The sequence below is a fragment of the Pezoporus wallicus genome, unplaced genomic scaffold, assembly GCF_028554395.1.
Source record: "Pezoporus wallicus isolate ANWC-B61680 ecotype Strahan unplaced genomic scaffold, APGP_CSIRO_Pwel_v1 contig_8723, whole genome shotgun sequence".
NCBI lineage: Eukaryota > Metazoa > Chordata > Aves > Psittaciformes > Psittacidae > Pezoporus > Pezoporus wallicus.
In genome coordinates this window covers 327,965-348,551 of record NW_026635404.1, presented here as the reverse complement: position 1 = coordinate 348,551, position 20,587 = coordinate 327,965, and the positions used below count along the sequence as shown (strand labels likewise).

Below are 20,587 nucleotides of genomic sequence, written 5' to 3'. Positions count from 1 at the left end.
AGTGACCTCGAAAGATCATCAGGTCCAATCTTTGAGTGGCTGTGTTTGAAGTCTCTGACCACTGTTGGCAGATGAGTAAATCCCCATGGGCACATTCCTCACTTCTGCTTAATTGACTTAACAAGGAGCGAGGCAAGCTGGCTTCCAGTCTTTGCTCTTGCAACAGTGGAACTGGACCAAGATGAGCAGAGTAATTAAAACAGAGCATATGAATTAATGTGTTATTATGCCCAAAACTTGTTATGAAATAACTAAAGAAGTAGGAGTAGAAAGAGCTGTAATACGAGCAGAATACACTGCTTGTCATCTCTGTAAAACACAACACTGTTGTTTTTTCCTCTTATTGCTCAGCCTGTTCTCTACCTCAAAAAATGGAAGCTGCAGCCCTCATCTATAAGCAGCCACCTGTTCCTTCATGGACAAAGGAAGAATTATCATGTTGCTTTCTCATTTTAATAGAACAGAATATTAAAGATTTTGTGAATGTTAGGTACATATGTCTATACATGATAGCACTAAAAAAGAAAAAGATTTCCTTATCTGCTCACAGTATTGGGGGGGGGGGGGGGGGAGTTTTTCAGAGAAATATTATTGGCTTTAAAATACCTAACTTTTAGAATTCCTGATTTTCAGTCTTCATGCTTTAACTTGTTATCCCCTGAAATTATATTGATTTTTAAAAAGTAAAGAAATTAATAGCAATAGAGTTGTCAGTGTGTTTTGGAACAGCATTACTCTTCTTTTCACAGGCATTGTAGCCATTTATTCCTGGATTCTAGAACTCACTAAAGCTAGCAAATAATTGTAGCATTAATACAATACTAAAAACATTTTAGAGAATGAAACAAAGCCATCAAGATACTTGAGTTGTCTATATACCATTTAAGACAATGGTGTATGAGACTTCTGAGCTTTCTGAATTAGTATCACTTAGGAAGAAACTAATTTCAAATAAATTTTAAAAGAATGCCTCTGCTTCTGGAAGAAATTTTCAGGTTCTTAACTTCACAGTGCAGTGCCTAAACAGTGGACTACTAAGTGACTATGGATTATTTAAATGTAATTTCAGTATAGTGGATCCTACCACAAATGATCTCCTGAAAAATAATTTCCACAATTTCCACATATGTTGACTCACACCAATGCAAAACATATACAATTATATCCAAAAAAGCTATGAATAATATTAGTACAGTATCTTTCTTTTCCCATCTTTTCTTCTACTAACAACTGCTTACTTTTTGAACAACACATCTGCTCTTCCACAGTGTTCTCTGCTGACGAGCCTCTCCACAAGCTGCAGCCATGTCGTCAGACTCCGAGATGGCCGTCTTTGGGGAGGCGGCTCCTTACCTCCGAAAATCAGAAAAGGAGAGAATTGAGGCGCAGAACAAGCCTTTTGATGCCAAATCATCAGTCTTTGTGGTGCATCCTAAGGAATCCTTTGTGAAAGGGACAATCCAGAGCAAAGAATCGGGGAAGGTCACTGTCAAGACTGAAGGTGGAGAGGTGAGTAAGAAGCAAGGCTGAAGGACACCATTCAATTCTCACTCTCAGTTCTTAGCTGACATACGTACATCTCCTTCTTCCTCTGACAGACCCTGACCGTGAAGGATGATCAGATCTTTCCCATGAACCCTCCCAAGTACGATAAAATCGAGGACATGGCCATGATGACCCACCTCCATGAACCCGCTGTGCTGTACAACCTCAAAGAGCGTTACGCAGCCTGGATGATCTACGTAAGTACCAGCAGCAGTCTTCCTCTGGGTAGCTGGGAGGAACTGCTCTGCCAGCCTAAGTGGAAGCCAACGTGCTGTCTCCCTTCCCCACAGACCTACTCGGGTCTCTTCTGTGTCACCGTCAACCCCTACAAGTGGCTGCCGGTGTACAACCCGGAGGTGGTGTTGGCCTACCGAGGCAAGAAGCGCCAGGAGGCCCCTCCACACATCTTCTCCATCTCTGACAACGCCTATCAGTTCATGCTGACTGGTGAGTGGTTCTCTTTTTCTCAGAGGGATTGTACCATGAAATTCTCTGAAGGAATACTCTGTCTCACTAATATGAGGAGACTTTGAAAGCTTCCCTGGTTCTGATGCACATAACACTGTGTGTTTTACTATCTTCACATCTTTTTTTCTAATATTTTAATTGAAAGACACTTCTGCACTTACTGAGGTGTTGTGGAGATGTTTTTGTTTGATTGGTTTGATTTTTAAGTCAACATGACAGCATAGAGTTGAAAACATTAAACTTACCTAGCTATGTTTCCTTCTTTCTGTGCTGTTTATTGAGTTTTAAAACTCAATGTACTGTATTTCTGCCTCCTTCATAGATCGCGAGAACCAGTCGATCCTGATCACGTACGTACACTCCCTGCTTTGGTCCCTGTGGGGCTGCCTGGTGCCAGGGGACCTCCTGCCTGACCACACGCCCTGTGCTTCTCTCTTTGCCTGCACAGCGGAGAATCCGGAGCAGGGAAGACTGTGAACACGAAGCGTGTCATCCAGTACTTTGCAACAATTGCAGCGAGTGGGGACAAGAAGAAGGAAGAGCAGACATCAGGCAAAATGCAGGCAAATTAATAGACACTGGCTGGAATCTATGCTGTTCTCTGCTTCTGATCTGTTTTTTGGAAAGGATAACCAGCAATAATTGTCATTCTGCAGGGAACGCTTGAAGATCAAATCATCAGCGCCAACCCACTGCTGGAGGCCTTTGGAAATGCCAAGACTGTGAGGAATGACAACTCCTCACGCTTCGTAAGTGGATTAAGCAAATGATTCCTGAAAAAACAGTAAACAGGAGTTTATGGCAGTCATTCTTTTTTGTTGTTCAGCCATTGTGTTTTCAAGAGTGAGACTGAATTTTCTTAACATGACTTTATCACTTCTTCTGAAGGTAGATCTCCAGACCTCAGGAAGAGTGATTCTATAAGCAAAAAACAATTTTGCTTTGCACTGAGATGCAAATCAAAGTAACTGATCCCATACTCTTTCTACTATTATGTATTGTAGTGTTAAACAACAGTTTTGTTTATTTTTACTTATATCTCTGCTTTTTTGCTAAAATGCAGACAGACAGAATGCCAAGTAAGAAAAAGAGGGAGGTTAGGAAAAAATGGGGAAGAAAGACGGAAAGAGAGAGACAAAGAAAGTAAAAGAAGACTGAAAGGAACGGGCAGGGGGTGGGGAGACAGAGGGTGGGGAGAGAGAGTTTCTACTTGTATAATAAGTTTGATTTATGTCAAGTTTAAATAATTGAAACTGAAATGGATTATGTGATACAAGACCTTTAAAAGCTGAACTACTTGAATTGTTATTTCTATATCATTATGGTGACTACTCTGTATGCAGGATAGGGTTAGAAGACTTTGGCTAATGCAATCCACCCATTCCTTCCCATTTGTACATTCAGCATACATACAGAGCTATGCCTCTGTGAATGACTTTTATGGCTAAAAATGTAGAAGACAACTTTTTGTCAATAGTGGAAATATAACAGATTCTTAAGAAAACGTCTCTAGGTAGAAATATTGTGCCCAGTAGAATAAATATCAAACCTCTTAATTTTAGATGTATTTTTATGATATAAGTATTAAGACACTTTTATTCTTTTAAAGGGCAAATTCATCAGAATTCACTTTGGTGCCACAGGAAAACTTGCTTCTGCTGATATTGAAACATGTAAGACATTTGCCTGAACTGTTTGTTCACAATCCATCCATCCAACATTCTCACCCAGCCATCTATTCTGCCGTCTCTTTTCCTTTTTTTTTTTTTAACTGTTTCTTCTTGGTTTTAACTGAATTTTTATTCCAGATCTGCTGGAGAAGTCCAGAGTCACTTTCCAGCTCAAGGCAGAAAGAAGCTACCACATATTCTATCAAATCATGTCCAACAAGAAGCCAGAGCTAATAGGTAGGAAGAATGATCAACTTGAAGGAAAAATTGCTGAACTTCAGTTTGCACTATTACTTGCATGGCTAAACTCAACCTTCATGTCTCCTGTTCTTACTTTAAGACATGCTTCTTATCACCACCAACCCATACGACTACCAGTTTGTTAGTCAAGGTGAAATCACTGTTCCCAGCATTAATGACCAGGAGGAGCTGATGGCTACAGATGTAAGTAAGAATCAAAAATGTTGTACCTATTTTCATCTCTTCTAGACAAAGCTTTATTTTATTACACCTCTTGCAGAGTGCCATTGACATCCTGGGCTTCACTGCTGATGAGAAGACAGCCATCTACAAGCTGACAGGGGCTGTCATGCACTATGGGAACTTGAAGTTCAAGCAGAAACAAAGAGAGGAGCAGGCAGAGCCTGATGGCACCGAAGGTATTTGCAACATCTGTGGTTACCTGTTAGAAATAGAAGTAACAATAATAATTAAATACATGGAAGATGGCAAAAGGGAAGAATGGAAATGTATGAAAAGGTGTTTAGGTGAGCTAGTACATGCATATGAAACTGCCATCCAAAATACACACTTTTTTCAATTACTACCTGATCTTTTTTTGAAGTATAAGTTGCATGCATGTCCATAATTCTCTCCTGGGCCACCAGTATTAGAACTTCTCCTTCATAAACCACAAATCATTTAGGAATTTTGCTCAGGTAAAAGGGAACTTTTTTTCCATTTATTTCTTCTCCTTTGGAGATTCAAATCTGTAACTGCCACTGCGTAGTATTATTATTACCTAAGTGAAGCATAGGTACACCATGATAGGGAGGAGCTAACAGGTCCCTTCTTCTTAGCTGGCTACTTAATCATTCAAGTATTATCTATCATCTAATGCATATATGGTTTAAAATTATTAAGTCTTGTCTACTTCAAAAGAATGCTCTTAGTTGGCCAGCTTCAGGACTGAATTTTTAGGTTTTGCTCCTAAATGAATGAATATGCTTGGCTTTCTGCTATGACAATAACAGTAAGTCTACCAAAGAGGGCACTTATGTTACCTCTAGTTTTGGAATGTATTCCCATTTAGGACTATAGCTGCTGCCGAGGAATACAGGTAGCCCAAGTACTTAAGTGTATGCCTTGGATTAGTGGCCACCACTCAAGTGGCCAGCCTGCTAATACTTTGGTATTTTGTTGCCTGGCTTACAAATGCCAATTAGCATGGACTGAAGTGTTGAAATTCAGCTTTCAGGATGAAGTTTTAATAAATATATTGTTTCTGGATACTTCCGTGAGGATTTCAAAAACACAAATACCATTTAGTTGTACTGCTCTGAAAAGCTTTCAAAACAGATAAATTTTGTTTTAATGACTTTAGTGTTTTCTCTAAACTAAGATCCACTAAGAAGAATTTGACCACAGGGACATTCAATAATGTTGTTCATTAATTCAGTTGCTTTGGAATAGGTTCTCTGCTCAAAATCCTGCATGTCTTGTTAGTCTTAATTTTTCTATTTCCTTCTACTTAGTGGCTGACAAGGCTGCCTATTTGATGGGTCTGAACTCAGCTGACCTGCTGAAGGCCCTCTGCTACCCCCGAGTCAAGGTTGGGAATGAATATGTGACCAAGGGTCAAACTGTGCAGCAGGTAACAACCACCTGGAGACTGGGAGCTTCTGGCTGGTACCTCTTACTATTTGCTCTGAATATTGTTTTTCTTCTCCATTCTTCTTTGGTTTAGGTGAACAATTCAGTTGGTGCCCTGGCAAAAGCTGTCTATGAGAAGATGTTCTTGTGGATGGTTGTTCGTATCAATCAACAGCTGGATACCAAGCAGCCCAGACAGTACTTCATTGGTGTCCTGGACATTGCTGGCTTCGAGATCTTTGATGTAAGGATTCTAGATTTGAGGACTACTCTTGCAGGGGTAGATTGCTATATCACAGAGTAATAAACTTCTGAAGGTTTAACATGATAGTCATCCGCAATTTTCTAGGAAAAGTCCTTCATTTTCTTTTGTAACACAGAGCAAAATCCTCAGAAGCTTCATATGTACAAGAACAGTTTCATTGTTTATGTAGAAGTAACTAATAGAATTTTATCTGTTGTAATATTTCAACAGTTTTAGCTTAATGCTAGTGATGTTTTTAAAACCCAACATAATTATAATAATATTATAGGAGAAGAGCTAGAGCAGAACTAAGATTTGAAGACCCATTGACAAATATATAAGAGATTAAATGTGTAAACTGTTTAAATAACCAACAAATTAATACCTAAGTGTTTAATCAGAGATTAAAAATTGGAGACTGGGACTGTTTTGGCCAAATAAAAAAATATGCCAAAATGCTTCATGAATTTTAGGAGGTCCACTAGAAATATCTGCTTTGGAAAGAATCTATTTTCATTATGCAGATATTTCTGTGGGGAGCTGCATATAGGTATTGTTATGGTGTAGTCCTGATAATACGGTTTTGTTTTAACTATAAAGGGTTGAGAATGATCGAGAGCTGTGCATGTTGATGATGGGTGGTTGTTGATTGTTTTCCACTGAGCAGTTCAACAGCCTGGAACAACTGTGCATCAACTTCACAAATGAGAAACTGCAACAGTTCTTCAACCACCACATGTTTGTGCTGGAGCAAGAGGAGTACAAGAAGGAAGGAATTGAATGGACATTCATTGACTTTGGGATGGACCTGGCTGCCTGCATTGAGCTCATTGAGAAGGTAATTTTTTAACTCAGAATGCTTGGTAATTTTAGAAATTCATTATTTTAAATTGAAAATGGTAAATGCTATTAGAAAATAAGGTTTCTTCCATTATCAGGTTCATGCATTCAGTTATAGTTCTTGAAATACCTTTTAATCTGTACTATTGCTTATTATGCACTAGAGATATTAAGAAGTCCACAGGTAACTATGGAAGTTATTCCTCACACACCTACTCTGAGTGGAAAGTATCTCCACTTGCTTGATTAAAGTATTTTTAATTTTTATTTCAAAACCACAGACTACCACCCAAAGTAAAATAAAATGTTTTTTCAAAAGTCCTTGCATGAAGTTATTTGGACAATAATTTTCTAGATGGTTCACAGCAAAGTAAGTACAGGCCAATACAGTCAGTACCTGACCTTTGAGTGCAAGAAACTGAAAGAGATTTCTTGTAGTTCCATATAACTTAGGGATTTGATTAAAAGTAGAGAAACTGGAGTAAATATACAACAGACACATTTTTGAAAGATATTTTCAAATATAATATTTCTCCTCGCAATTTTTTAGCATAGTTTTTGGCATAAAAAAACATTCCTGAAGCACTCTGCCAAAGTGGGATTCAAGCAGGTGAATCCTTTAAATTCACTTTTCTAGAAAGAAATACTCTTCATGGCAAGGGTATTGGTTTGTTTATCAGCTTCCTGTATTTTACTGTATTCTCTTTCAGAACAAGTAGTGATCGCATTATTCTACAGCATTATCTCTTCTTTATTGTACCATCTTCCAGCCCATGGGCATCTTCTCCATCCTGGAAGAGGAGTGCATGTTCCCCAAGGCAACTGACACCTCTTTCAAGAACAAGCTCTATGACCAGCACCTGGGCAAGTCCAGCAACTTCCAGAAGCCAAAGCCTGCCAAAGGCAAGGCTGAGGCCCATTTCTCACTGGTACACTATGCTGGCACAGTGGACTACAACATCACTGGCTGGCTTGAGAAGAACAAAGACCCTCTGAATGAAACTGTCATTGGGTTGTACCAGAAATCATCTGTAAAGACACTGGCCTTACTTTTTGCCTCCTATGGTGGAGCAGAAGCTGGTTAGTTTTCTAAAATTCTTTTTTTCTCTAAAATTTTGTTTGCAAACATTTTTTTAATATGAAAAGATGCAGCAAAAAAAAAGAGATGATATTTAAAAACTCTTTTTATTTTTGAAGAGGCTAGTGGTGGTGGAGCTGGTGGGGGAAAGAAGGGTGGCAAGAAGAAGGGTTCTTCTTTCCAGACAGTCTCAGCTCTTTTCCGGGTAAAGTATGAATTGCATTATTAGTAAATTAACATAAATATAGTTTCAAATCTGAGCTATATAAAATCCTGTTCTTTTCATGATGTTGGTTTTATAATGAAACAATAGAAATTATGAATTGAGCAGATGTTATTCACTGCTTTTCCAGTAATTATTTGTTCACATTTGGGATTTGTGTCAAGCAATCTTCAGCTGGCTCCCTGAATTTCATTAAAAGTTCACTTACATTCTTTGTGAAAAAAATCTTTTAGAGTCTGGGATGTAATATAAATAATCCTGTAAAGACTTGTGTTAAAATATTCACACACTACTGTTTATTTTCTCCAGATTAAGGTGAAGGATTTATTTATTTTGGTTTTCTTATTTTAATAAGAATACATAAGATTAATTAAATCTATATTTTAAATTTGAAAGCCACTTCCTCCTAAGATTCACTGTCTTAGATTTTTGGCATGAAGATGCAGAAAATAGAAAGTAAAATTTTAAACTAAGCTAGAACGTATGTTCCCACAGGAGAACCTAAACAAGCTGATGACCAACCTACGGAGCACTCATCCTCATTTTGTGCGTTGCATCATCCCAAATGAAACAAAAACACCTGGTAAGATGCTCAAGCAGAAAGAGAATTTGCTCTGATACAGCCATTCCCCTCTGCGCTGGAAATTGGTGTTCATTTATGGTCTGTATTGCTAGGTGCCATGGAGCATGAACTGGTACTTCACCAGCTGCGCTGTAACGGTGTGCTGGAAGGCATCAGGATTTGCAGGAAAGGTTTCCCCAGCAGAGTGCTCTATGCTGACTTCAAACAGAGGTAAGAGCGCTGCACTTCTCAGCATCATTGTAAGTAACTCTGGTTCATTCATATGGCTTCATTCAGGCTGTGTTCTGTTGCCTCAACTAGTTTGAGCTGGTGCATTCAGTAGCTAGTGTGTATTGGATGAGAAAAAGTACCCTTCTCCTTTCTCCTTTGACAGATACAAGGTGCTTAATGCCAGTGCAATCCCAGAGGGACAGTTCATTGACAGCAAGAAGGCTTCTGAGAAGCTTCTTGGGTCAATTGATGTGGACCATACCCAGTACAAATTTGGTCACACCAAGGTACAAATCTTTCTTGAGTCATTCACTGCATCTCTGTGCTCTGCTCTACTTGCCAGTGATGTGCAGCAACATTCCCTTTCTCAAGGTGTTCTTCAAAGCTGGGCTGCTGGGACTCCTGGAGGAGATGAGGGATGAGAAGCTGGCACAGCTCATCACTCGCACACAGGCCAGATGTAGGGGCTTCCTGATGAGAGTGGAGTACCAGAGAATGGTGGAGAGAAGGTAGACATTTCTCATCTTCAATTAAAGTCAGTTAGGGGAAAGTGTTGACACTCATCCTCCTGAAATTATTTGATGTACATTTTAATTATCCTTCAGGGAGTCCATCTTCTGCATCCAATACAATATTCGTGCATTCATGAATGTGAAGCACTGGCCTTGGATGAAGCTGTTCTTCAAGATCAAGCCCTTGCTGAAGAGTGCAGAATCTGAGAAGGAGATGGCCACTATGAAGGAAGAATTTGAGAAAACCAAGGAAGAGCTTGCAAAGTCTGAGGCAAAGAGGAAGGAGCTGGAGGAGAAAATGGTGAAACTGGTGCAAGAGAAAAACGATCTGCAGCTCCAAGTGCAGGCTGTGAGTGACTTCTGAATTACTTTTTTAACAGGGGAAATGAGAAAATAATATCTAACCCTTCTTCCATACTACAGAACCCTCAAATTGCACACATATCTGCCTTTACAAAATAATTTACATTGCATGCCATGTAAAAAAAAGGTAAAATTCAGGCCACCTTCTTTCCAACCCAGTCTCACTATTAAAAAGTTAAAGAATAACTTGTTAGTCCTAATGCTTATATGTCTCCATGCGAGTCCATGACATAAGGCGTCAGTGCAGTCACTGTTGTGTATTTAGTGGAGTAGACACAGCGATTGGATTGACCAACTATACCTTAATTCAGTTATCAACATGTATATTCTTATAGCATATCTCACTCAGCCTCCTGTAGCCCCCAGAAGACACAGATGCCCATTGCATCCTACCACACAAGACCAGCCTTGTATGTTTTCTCCAAAGCCATTTGGCCTCTCGGGACACTTAGGCAACATGTAGGCAGTATCCTTGAAGTGTCCATTCAAGCAAAAAGGTGAATCTTCCTCTGGAACACTGAATTCTAGTATCCATCTAGTATCTACTTAGTGTACTGGCAGGATACAAATGTACTAATGGAAGTTTCAAATATTTTCTCAGGGGTGGAATTATTTATATTTCTCAGTGCATCTACATAAAATTGAATATGCAGAATTATAAAACACTATCACTCATAACTTTCTAAAGGAGAAAAGGAAAACATCAATTAAATCCAAGTAAGCCACCCACACACCTGCAATTAACAAGGTGAAATGTATGTATCTAGACACAGTATGTGATGATGAAAAAGGTCAGGTAAAAGTGATCAAAACAACATTCAAAATTGCTACTTTGCAATGTAATTCTGCAGTAATCATTTCCCAAACAGTAATCCCAAAGGTCTTGCTGATGCACACATGTTCCTTCAACATAAAATAAACTTTCCTGTATTTTGCCACCAGGAAGCTGATGCTTTAGCTGATGCTGAGGAGAGATGTGACCAGCTCATCAAAACTAAAATCCAGCTGGAAGCCAAAGTGAAGGAGGTGACTGAAAGGGCAGAGGATGAAGAAGAAATTAATGCTGAGTTGACAGCCAAGAAGAGGAAACTGGAGGATGAATGTTCAGAGCTGAAGAAAGATATTGATGACCTTGAGTTAACATTGGCCAAAGTGGAGAAGGAAAAGCATGCCACTGAAAACAAGGTACACACACAGGGAATCACAAAAGAGATCAAAAAATCATTGCTTCTTGAAACAAAAGAGCCTGCTACCGAGGACATGTTAGCTTTGGAAGATCTTAGCTGGCCCTCACTTGAGTAGCAAAAGGAATAATGTGACTCCTGTCTAAGTACTGCAAAGTGAACATTTCACTGCATGCTTATATCTGTAGGTGAAAAACCTCACAGAGGAGATGGCAGCCCTGGATGAGACCATTGTCAAGCTGACAAAAGAGAAGAAAGCCCTCCAAGAGGCCCATCAGCAGACACTGGATGACCTGCAGGCAGAAGAGGACAAAGTCAATACACTCACCAAAGCTAAAACCAAGCTGGAGCAGCAAGTGGATGATGTAAGTAAAGATGCATATAAGATTAAAGCTGTTACAGTCAGACACTACCAACAGAACACTGATGGTCTTTCCTTTAGCTTGAAGGGTCCCTGGAGCAAGAGAAGAAACTGCGCATGGACCTTGAGAGAGCCAAGAGGAAACTTGAAGGGGACCTGAAGCTGGCCCAGGACAGCATCATGGATTTGGAAAACGATAAGCAGCAGCTGGATGAGAAACTCAAGAAGTAAGTGTGGTGTGGAGCATGTGGGTGCAGGTCTGCAGTGCTTGTCTTTTTTCTTTCAGCTCTAAAATGCTTTTCTTTGCCCAAAGGAAAGACTTTGAAATCAGCCAGATCCAGAGCAAAATTGAGGATGAACAAGCTCTGGGCATGCAATTGCAGAAGAAGATCAAGGAGCTGCAGGCAAGTCTCTGTTCCTTGCCCCTGTCACAAAACCTCAGGTCAGGTAAGAGGAGGACACAGGTGTGAATGGTCCCTGATGTTCCCCAGGCTCGTATTGAGGAACTGGAGGAGGAAATTGAGGCAGAGCGAACCTCTCGGGCAAAAGCAGAGAAGCATCGGTCTGACCTCTCGAGGGAGCTGGAGGAGATCAGCGAGCGCCTGGAAGAAGCAGGAGGGGCTACAGCAGCTCAGATCGAGATGAACAAGAAGCGTGAGGCCGAGTTCCAGAAGATGCGTCGTGACCTCGAAGAGGCCACGCTGCAGCACGAAGCCACGGCTGCTGCCCTGCGCAAGAAGCACGCGGACAGCACCGCTGAGCTTGGGGAGCAGATCGACAACCTGCAGCGAGTGAAGCAGAAGCTGGAGAAGGAGAAGAGCGAGCTGAAGATGGAGATCGACGACCTGGCCAGTAACATGGAGTCCGTCTCCAAAGCCAAGGTACGCAAATACCTCCTAGATATTTCTGCCCCAACAGACTGCTATTAAATTTAAGGTTTTGCAGCTGCTATTATTGAGAATTAGCATCATTAACTACTTCCATGTATTACCACACAGGCAAATTTGGAGAAGATGTGTCGCACCCTGGAAGACCAGCTGAGTGAGATTAAGACAAAGGAAGAAGAGCACCAGCGCATGATCAATGACCTCAGTGCTCAAAGAGCTCGTCTGCAGACAGAGTCAGGTGAGAGAACCTCCTCTATGTCCTTGAAAGGAAGAGCATTTCTAAATTTTGGGTCACAAATGACATCATATATATTTTCTCTCTTTGTGCTTTCCTAGGTGAATATTCACGCCAAGTGGATGAGAAAGATGCTCTGATTTCTCAGCTGTCAAGAGGCAAGCAGGCTTTCACCCAACAGATTGAGGAGCTCAAGAGGCACCTAGAGGAAGAAATAAAGGTAATGACTTTTCCTACAGCTGGCCAGCTAAAATATTCTAACCTCCACACTGCCGAGTGGCAATAGGGTCTGCTTACCAGAAGCCACAGTGTAGGAAGTTTTTAATTTCTGCAGGGAATGTGATTACCGGATTCTATCCTCAGGTCTACATCTGTCCTTCATTGCAAACACCCCATCAGATGTCATGCTCCCAGTGTTAAACTAATTCATTAGGAAAGATTTCCTAGGATTTTACCATTACTGTCACAATCCCCCTCTCTACCCAGGCCAAGAACGCACTGGCCCACGCCTTGCAGTCTGCTCGCCACGACTGTGACTTGCTCCGGGAACAGTATGAGGAGGAGCAGGAAGCCAAGGGGGAGCTGCAGCGTGCCCTGTCCAAGGCCAACAGTGAAGTGGCCCAGTGGAGAACCAAATACGAGACGGATGCTATTCAGCGCACGGAGGAGCTGGAGGAGGCCAAGTATGTGGGAAAGTTGGGGAAGACTTTAAAGGGGTATACTAACTACAGAAATTGAAGATAAAACTGTGATATTGTCATAAAAAAATTAAAACTGTGCTCTTGGGCAAGGTAAGTGCTGAACTAAAGTATATCATCCAAAGAATGTGGTGTAGGATACATAGAGGAAAAGAATACCCTGACCCAGAGAATGGTACAGAAAGCCTTTGGACAGTAGATATAGAAGGTGTATTGGTTGCTTAAGACTGGGAATCAGAAATGTTAAAAAAAAATATTAGTGGGTATCTGAGCATAGGGTATATAACCACAAAGTGTTAAAATGCCCTACATTGAAAAAACCTATGTTGAAAAGCCTCTACTTTGTTTTCAAATCATGACCGGTGCTTGTCTTCTTCCAGGAAGAAGCTGGCACAGCGCCTGCAGGATGCAGAGGAACATGTTGAAGCTGTCAATGCCAAATGTGCCTCCCTGGAAAAGACAAAGCAGAGGCTGCAGAATGAAGTGGAGGACCTGATGATTGACGTGGAGAGATCAAATGCTGCCTGTGCAGCTCTGGATAAGAAGCAGAAGAATTTTGACAAGGTCTTTCAGGCTCCAGACTGGGGGCTCCTGGACAGAGCATCCCCTCCTCATTGTCACATCCACACTGACACCCCCTTTCTCCACAGATCCTGGCAGAATGGAAGCAGAAGTATGAGGAAACACAGGCTGAGCTGGAAGCCTCCCAGAAAGAATGTCGCTCTCTCAGCACGGAGCTGTTTAAGATGAAGAATGCCTATGAGGAGTCCTTGGACCACCTGGAAACGCTGAAGCGCGAGAACAAGAACTTGCAGCGTAAGTGCCTGGCCCTCTGCTCCTGGCAGGGCTTTCTCAGCACCCACCAGTACCCACCGCTTCACATGGGTCTGTGCCTGCACGTGGGCAAAGGTGCCTGTCATGTTGGTGTGTGAGGGCCCTTCCCATTCTGCTCTGTGCCTGACCATGCCATTGGTCCTTGTTCCCACAGAGGAGATTTCTGACCTCACGGAGCAGATTGCTGAGGGAGGGAAAGCGATTCATGAGCTGGAGAAAGTCAAGAAGCAGATTGAGCAGGAGAAATCTGAAATCCAGGCTGCCTTGGAGGAAGCTGAGGTACATGTCCACACTGATTGCCTTCCAGAGAGGTCTACTGACAGAGTGAAACACCTTGAGCCTGTCAGTGAACGTCAAAGCCTCAGGTTCCATAACATTCAAAAAAAAAGGGTCCCTTTTTCTTTTTTTTATAATTCGTATCTTGGAATAGAAGAGCTGTATGTAAAATTCTTTCACTAACACCCTGCTTCTTTTTTATTTAGGCCTCCCTAGAACATGAAGAGGGAAAGATCCTGCGCCTCCAACTTGAGCTCAACCAGGTCAAGGCTGAGATTGACAGAAGGATAGCAGAGAAAGATGAGGAAATCGACCAGCTGAAGAGAAACCACCTCAGAATTGTGGAGTCCATGCAGAGCACCCTGGATGCTGAGATCAGGAGCAGGAATGAAGCTCTGCGTCTCAAGAAGAAGATGGAGGGAGATCTGAATGAAATGGAGATCCAGCTCAGCCATGCCAATCGCTTGGCTGCTGAGGCACAGAAGAACCTGAGAAACACACAGGGAGTCCTAAAGGTACAGCACAACAAAACTGGTGCTCACTGGTTAATGAATCAACTACATATTTAGCTGTTGTACAATTCTGTCAGATTTATACTGATGTAAAAACAGGAAAATAGAGGAAAAAGCCACCTCCCAACCTCTCTTATTTCCCTCTCCAGGATACACAGATACACTTGGATGATGCTCTGAGGACACAGGAGGACCTGAAGGAGCAGGTGGCCATGGTGGAGCGCAGAGCAAACTTGTTGCAGGCTGAAATTGAGGAGCTACGGGCAGCCCTGGAGCAGACAGAACGGTCAAGAAAAGTAGCTGAGCAGGAACTTCTGGATGCCACTGAACGTGTGCAGCTCCTCCACACTCAGGTTGATTAATGCAATTCAAAACCTCAAGACCCTTTTTTCTTTCACTTCCCACATTTTTCATGTGTGTGAATTCTTAAATCACCTCTTGTAGCAAAAAGCTTAACCTGAACCAGAACTGTTACCGTTGTACCAAGAATTGTGTTATTGCCAAATGAGTAGGATTGTACATACAGCAGTCAGAAATGTTCCTTAGAATTTCAAGAACACTGCTCTCTAGTTGTGTCAGACCTCACAAGATGCATCATTTGAAGGACAATGTTAATATTAGATATATAGATGATAACCTTAAATTTACACAATTATTAAACCCAGTGCTTGGTTCTGGAACTAAGGGGACAATATTTGTTGTTGTTCAACAGAACACCAGCTTGATCAACACCAAGAAGAAGCTGGAAACAGACATTGCCCAAATCCAGGGTGAGATGGAAGATACCATCCAGGAAGCCCGCAATGCTGAAGAGAAAGCCAAGAAGGCCATCACAGATGTGAGTTGGGGGCTCCTTTCATTGCTCAAAAAGAAGTGCTATCTCCCCAGAATGTCTCCAGCCCCAAAATGGCTTTGACCCTTTGCTCTCCTCAGGCGGCCATGATGGCAGAAGAGCTGAAGAAGGAGCAGGACACCAGCGCCCACCTGGAGAGGATGAAGAAGAACCTGGACCAGACGGTGAAGGACCTGCAGCTCCGTCTGGATGAGGCTGAGCAGTTGGCACTGAAGGGAGGCAAGAAGCAAATCCAGAAGCTGGAGGCCAGAGTGCGTAGGGCTGGTGTTTGTGCAAGAGTGAGCATGTGCCTTGGAGAGATAGCAGGGAAGCTCCAAAGATGGGCTTGTGATTGCAGGTGCGGGAGCTGGAAGGGGAGGTTGATGCTGAGCAGAAGCGCAGCGCTGAAGCCGTGAAGGGTGTGCGCAAGTATGAGAGGAGGGTGAAGGAGCTGACCTACCAGGTAAGGCAGGTGGTGTCCTTGCTCTCACAGCAAGTCCTATTTTTCACACACCATCCCCAAAGGGAATTCTTAACCTCACATTATGCTGAAATAATAGTTCACTTTCTTTTCTGTTTGCCAACCACTCTAGTCTGAGGAAGATCGGAAGAATATTCTGAGGCTGCAGGATCTGGTGGACAAGCTGCAAATGAAAGTGAAATCCTACAAGAGACAAGCAGAGGAGGCTGTAAGTATTGCTTGAAGAACAGGCACCTTCCACTGGGGCAGCAGGCTCATTGCCATGATTGTGACTACCAGGATAGGGGTATGAAAGAAGCTGCCAAGACACGCCAGTCTTGGCCATGCCATTTGGTTTCCTGTCAGGAGGTCTTTCTGATTTCTGGGCACCCTGGAGTAGTGAGGGATGAACTGAGGGAAGTTCTGCAGCCTGTGTTACACAGTAGATCAGACTAAACAATTCCAGGGGCCACAACTGACTGAGAGTTCATGACTCTGCTAGTAATCAATGGCAGAAGGCATCAGGTTCTTCTTCAGTCTAAAATGGTTTTTACTTCATACATTGTGCATGAAGTAGTGGGAGGATTAGTACATAAATGACAAATCCAAGTGACAGAATTTCTGCTCAAGTGTGACATGGTGCTGGTGAAGCTTGTCACAGTGAGATCCTGAATAAGGGAGGATGAGGAGGTCTGTGTGGTGCTTTTGTGTAGTGGGTGGGGGATGGAAGTTTGTGCCTTCCCCAGGGAAGAGCTGTAGCCTTTCAAGGCTGAGGTGCAGGGAGCACCTGCTCTGGGCTGCTCACCACCAGCTCCCTCTCCCCGCACAGGAGGAGCTGTCCAATGTCAACCTCTCCAAGTTCCGCAAGATCCAGCACGAGCTGGAGGAAGCCGAGGAGCGGGCTGACATTGCAGAGTCCCAGGTCAACAAGCTCCGAGCCAAGAGCCGGGAGTTTCATGGCAAGAAGATAGAAGAGGAAGAGTGAGGCTGTCATGAGGCAGCAAAGTGACCTGGAGGCTGCACAAAATGTGAACCTCTCGGTCGCTTTCTCCTGTAATTAGTCTTTGTAGCAATGTCAATGTCTAGTGAATAAAGACCATAGATTTTTCTGCATATACAGCAGAAGCAGTGCTTTTGCCTGTTTCAATTCAATTCGGCAATTGCATAAGTCTGAGGCATTTACCAACAAAACATTTCATTTCATGTAACCCTTAGATAGCAGTAGATTCTTAATTTTTCCATCTCTAGTATTTCTCCACTATCTTATTACATTAGTCGGTAGGAAATAACACAGATTTAATTCCCATACTTGGAAAAGGTTCCATTCTTGACAAAGGCAGGAGAAGTATCTTGTCTGTCCTAGCACAGAAATGTATTTCTACCTTCAGGAGTTCTTTTTCTGAATGGGTGCAGTACACAAAGGGTCTCTTTGCTGGTCCCATTCACATTTCAGCAAGCTGGATTTAGAGGCAAGTCCTCCCATTAAAAAGGAAAAAATGGAGTCCCAAACCCATCTGAATGTCTCTGAGACCTCATGGAGTAACTTATGGAAGAACTGAGGTGCTGCCTCCTTTGAACAAGGCAGGTGAAGGCCATGAACTGTAGAAAGTGGCTTTTTATTGGGCAAAACTAAAGATCAGGTAAAGCTTTTTTTATAGAAGATGTTACTAATAGTTAGTTCTAAAGCAAAACAAGCAATGTATTTGGTTAAGAAGACATTGCGGTTCGTTACTTTCTCTTGGAAAGAGAATAGCCAAAATTCTGTTAGACAGAATAGCCAAAATCAAGACATAATGCATCTGTTGTAAATTAAATGGAGACTGATGAGCAGATTGGTAGAAGTAAGTGTGAACAAGAGGACTCACTATGGGATAAACCCCAGCCAGCAAGATGTGTGGAGCTAGCAAAACTAGCTGCTAGCTGCAGCAGACTGCTGCAGTATGGTATAGTGTTTTCTAGCACTGAAATATCAATATAATTCTATAATGAGCTTTTGCGTCAAAAAATAATATGTAGTTATGTAAATACAAAAAGGTAAAAGAACTACTTTTGATCATGAAGGTACGACTTGAAGTGTGAATAATCCTGGAAACATTACAGCTTTAAAGAAACCACAGCACCTAGAACTTCACTGAGATAAAACAACCCAAACATCCTACCTGTCTGACTCTTCCATCAATGGATGAGTTGTAATGCAGATACTAAGTGCATCCTGGCTGGATAAAACAGAAAGAAGTCATCAACATAATGTGTGCTGATGTGAATTCTTAAATGACAGCCTGCTTCCTGCAAGGCAAGTAGTACTTAAAATACGGAACAGCCATTCTGGCAGCACTGGAGCATTCTGCATCACATAGCTGCTCAGGGCAGATTCTACAGTCAGATGTCAGGAATGGTAAATGAAAGTCATCTCTCACACTACAGGGACACTTATGGGTCTCTCCAGGTTCCTGGCTAGCTCTACACTGCTGCATTTCCAGGGAGTACTTCAAGAAGCTGTGAACTTGCTGGGGAAAGGAGCTGGGGTTGGAGTTGCAGGAGGGGAGCTGTAGAGGAGGCAGCAGGAAGAAAACCTTTTGCACTGACCACAGCTGTCAGCGTGTTTGCAGGATTAGGAGGTCCTCCTCCTCACAAACATGCTGAGGTTCAGACCCAAGGAATCCTCCCATGTTCTAAATATGGAAGTAGTTTGCTGGGCAACAGCTAAATATATTAAAGGAAAAGATGACACCCTGTGCTGACTCCTGCGTCACCTTAAGTGATGCTCTTGAGAGAGACCATCTTTATGGGTGAAGCTGTGAAAGCTGCATCAATGCCAGCAGTATCTGGGCATCAAAGAAGAGAAACAACCTCTCTCTTCTCTCCCTTCCCACACTTCATTCATTCCAGACAAAACCTTTGTTGTCAAAACATGAAAGGAAGCAGAAAGATTTTGTTTTACTACACATATTTCTTTAAAGGAACAGACAAATGATCCAAAAAGCTTAACTTGGAGGTCAGTGTGTTGCAACTGTGGCTCAGTAAAAGCATGAACAAGTATTTCTAACTCCATGGGTACCTTTTTAAACCTGCTGACTGACTAGCAAATACCACAACAACTTTGGAGACCATGTTTTGGTACTTAAAATCACTGTTCCCCTTGGACAGCATTACAAGGATAGATTTGTAGTTTGGATGGATTTGTAACATTTGGATTACCATCCAAAATGAACAACCTGGTGTAACCATGGAAGAATCAGGATGCACTTGAAAACACTGGGGTTCGTCTCCCACCTGTAAGAAATTATGGCTTGGGAATTTGCTTCTCAATGGTGCTCCAACTGATGAAAAGTAAGGCTGCAGGTTCCTTAAATGACAATTATTGATCAGCTTATCTACTTCAAAATGCATGTGTGATAAATGAAGTCCCACATATTGCACTGGGCTGACCTGGCCTTGCCAACAGATACTCTAGAAAGCATGATTGGAGACTTCTTGGAATCAGAGTGCAATATTAATAGGAGGGGTGAGGAAAACAAGTTTCTCCTCACTTTGTGATTTGCTGCCTTAGCTGAGGACAGGAGTCATTTTGCATTGACACACTATTTCTGGAGCCCGAGGGCTTGTGACCTGATAGGTGCTGATGCACAAGTAACTGATCTTTGGAAAAACATGGATCCATAATAGGCATAAAGGAGCATCGCTAAGAGAAGGTTTAAAATAGATGCAGCTGATGAGCTCCACTAGAGCTGCTGCCACATGTGGACTATGGAGTTCTCTGACCTTAAACAGCTTGGGCATGAAAGAGTGTGGTGTGTCTCCTGAGCACAAAAGCATCAGCCCTGTGAGAGGTGCTAAGACATGGAGAAAGTATTTCTGCCCTGCAGAAAGAAGCTCCTGAAGAGATTTCTTGCCAACAACGCCAAATTCAGTTTTCAGTTCTCAGAGTACTTACAAGCTATGCCCCAGAAACGCCAAAATGCGCTTTCCTACAGTGACAGAAAAGGAGAAGGACAGAGAGTGAACAATCACATGAACGTCATCTAGCTTTTGGTACCTGACCTTGGACTTTGAGCCAGCTCCTTCTGGTCATCTGTGAGAGCATTTGCTAGTTACAGCATCAGTTCTCTTCAAAATAGTTAGGTTGTGGTGCATGTAGCTGCTGTTACTAGGTGCGGAATTGTAGCTTCTGTTGCCAGATACGTGACAAGAAGAACAAAGAGATGCAGGGAACTCAGAGGTGTCTTTAACAGCTGTACCTACACTGCAGAGGGGAATCCACAGATCTTGTAAACCCATTGTCTCTTAACCCATTTCATGCTCATTGAGTTTAGTACCTCAACTGCTGTGTTCCTGGGTAAAAGTGCCTTGGGCAACAGATCTGTTTTCTGAATCTCTGCTTTTCCTTGGCACTGCAGGAGAAGCGGTCAGGCAGCCTATGTCTGGAGCCTCCTCACACACCAAGTCCTTCTGTGTGATTGTGCCAAACAAATGTCTGAAAACACTGAAGAGAGGTGCACCTTGGGAAAGCTGAGGTACTGGTGGGAACTGGGTGGATGTGTAGGGTATAGGACGCTTCTAAGAGAGTGGGGAATGCAAGGCCACACTTATCTTTGCATAAGATGCTTTTTTATGAGCAGGTAACTCTTTGAGGTACAGTTAGAGTGAATGTGACCTTCATGCAAGCAACAATGAAGTACAGAGCAGTGATTTCATGGTCC

The 20,587-nt window shown here is 42.4% G+C and overlaps 1 protein-coding gene across 1 annotated transcript; it reads left to right on the top strand.

Annotated features, from left to right (window-relative positions):
• Positions 1 to 1,290: 1,290 nt before the first annotated feature.
• Positions 1,291 to 16,994, top strand: LOC130606680 (myosin heavy chain, skeletal muscle, adult). Its single transcript, XM_057423204.1, has 38 exons — positions 1,291 to 1,509; positions 1,599 to 1,742; positions 1,836 to 1,992; positions 2,336 to 2,363; positions 2,462 to 2,576; positions 2,670 to 2,762; positions 3,623 to 3,686; positions 3,822 to 3,920; positions 4,024 to 4,127; positions 4,204 to 4,342; positions 5,438 to 5,556; positions 5,650 to 5,799; positions 6,467 to 6,637; positions 7,410 to 7,719; positions 7,837 to 7,922; positions 8,436 to 8,523; positions 8,616 to 8,733; positions 8,897 to 9,020; positions 9,106 to 9,242; positions 9,339 to 9,594; positions 10,551 to 10,793; positions 10,981 to 11,157; positions 11,235 to 11,380; positions 11,467 to 11,557; positions 11,645 to 12,034; positions 12,152 to 12,278; positions 12,377 to 12,495; positions 12,762 to 12,958; positions 13,354 to 13,537; positions 13,624 to 13,789; positions 13,962 to 14,086; positions 14,290 to 14,598; positions 14,745 to 14,948; positions 15,308 to 15,433; positions 15,529 to 15,699; positions 15,786 to 15,890; positions 16,021 to 16,116; positions 16,717 to 16,994. The coding sequence occupies exons 1-38, from the start codon at positions 1,306 to 1,308 to the stop codon at positions 16,870 to 16,872; spliced, it is 5,838 nt and encodes a 1,945-aa protein (XP_057279187.1). The 5' UTR covers positions 1,291 to 1,305; the 3' UTR covers positions 16,873 to 16,994.
• The last annotated feature ends 3,593 nt before the right edge of the window (positions 16,995 to 20,587 follow it).

Bases quoted from the DNA above. Each gene is read 5' to 3' on its own strand.
- LOC130606680 (XM_057423204.1), top strand. From the start codon at position 1,306: ATGTCGTCAGACTCCGAGATGGCCGTCTTTGGGGAGGCGGCTCCTTAC. The intron at 2,577-2,669 runs GCAAATTAATAG...GTCATTCTGCAG, and splicing joins AGACATCAGGCAAAATGCAG to GGAACGCTTGAAGATCAAAT. The intron at 11,381-11,466 runs GTAAGTGTGGTG...CTTTGCCCAAAG, and splicing joins CTGGATGAGAAACTCAAGAA to GAAAGACTTTGAAATCAGCC.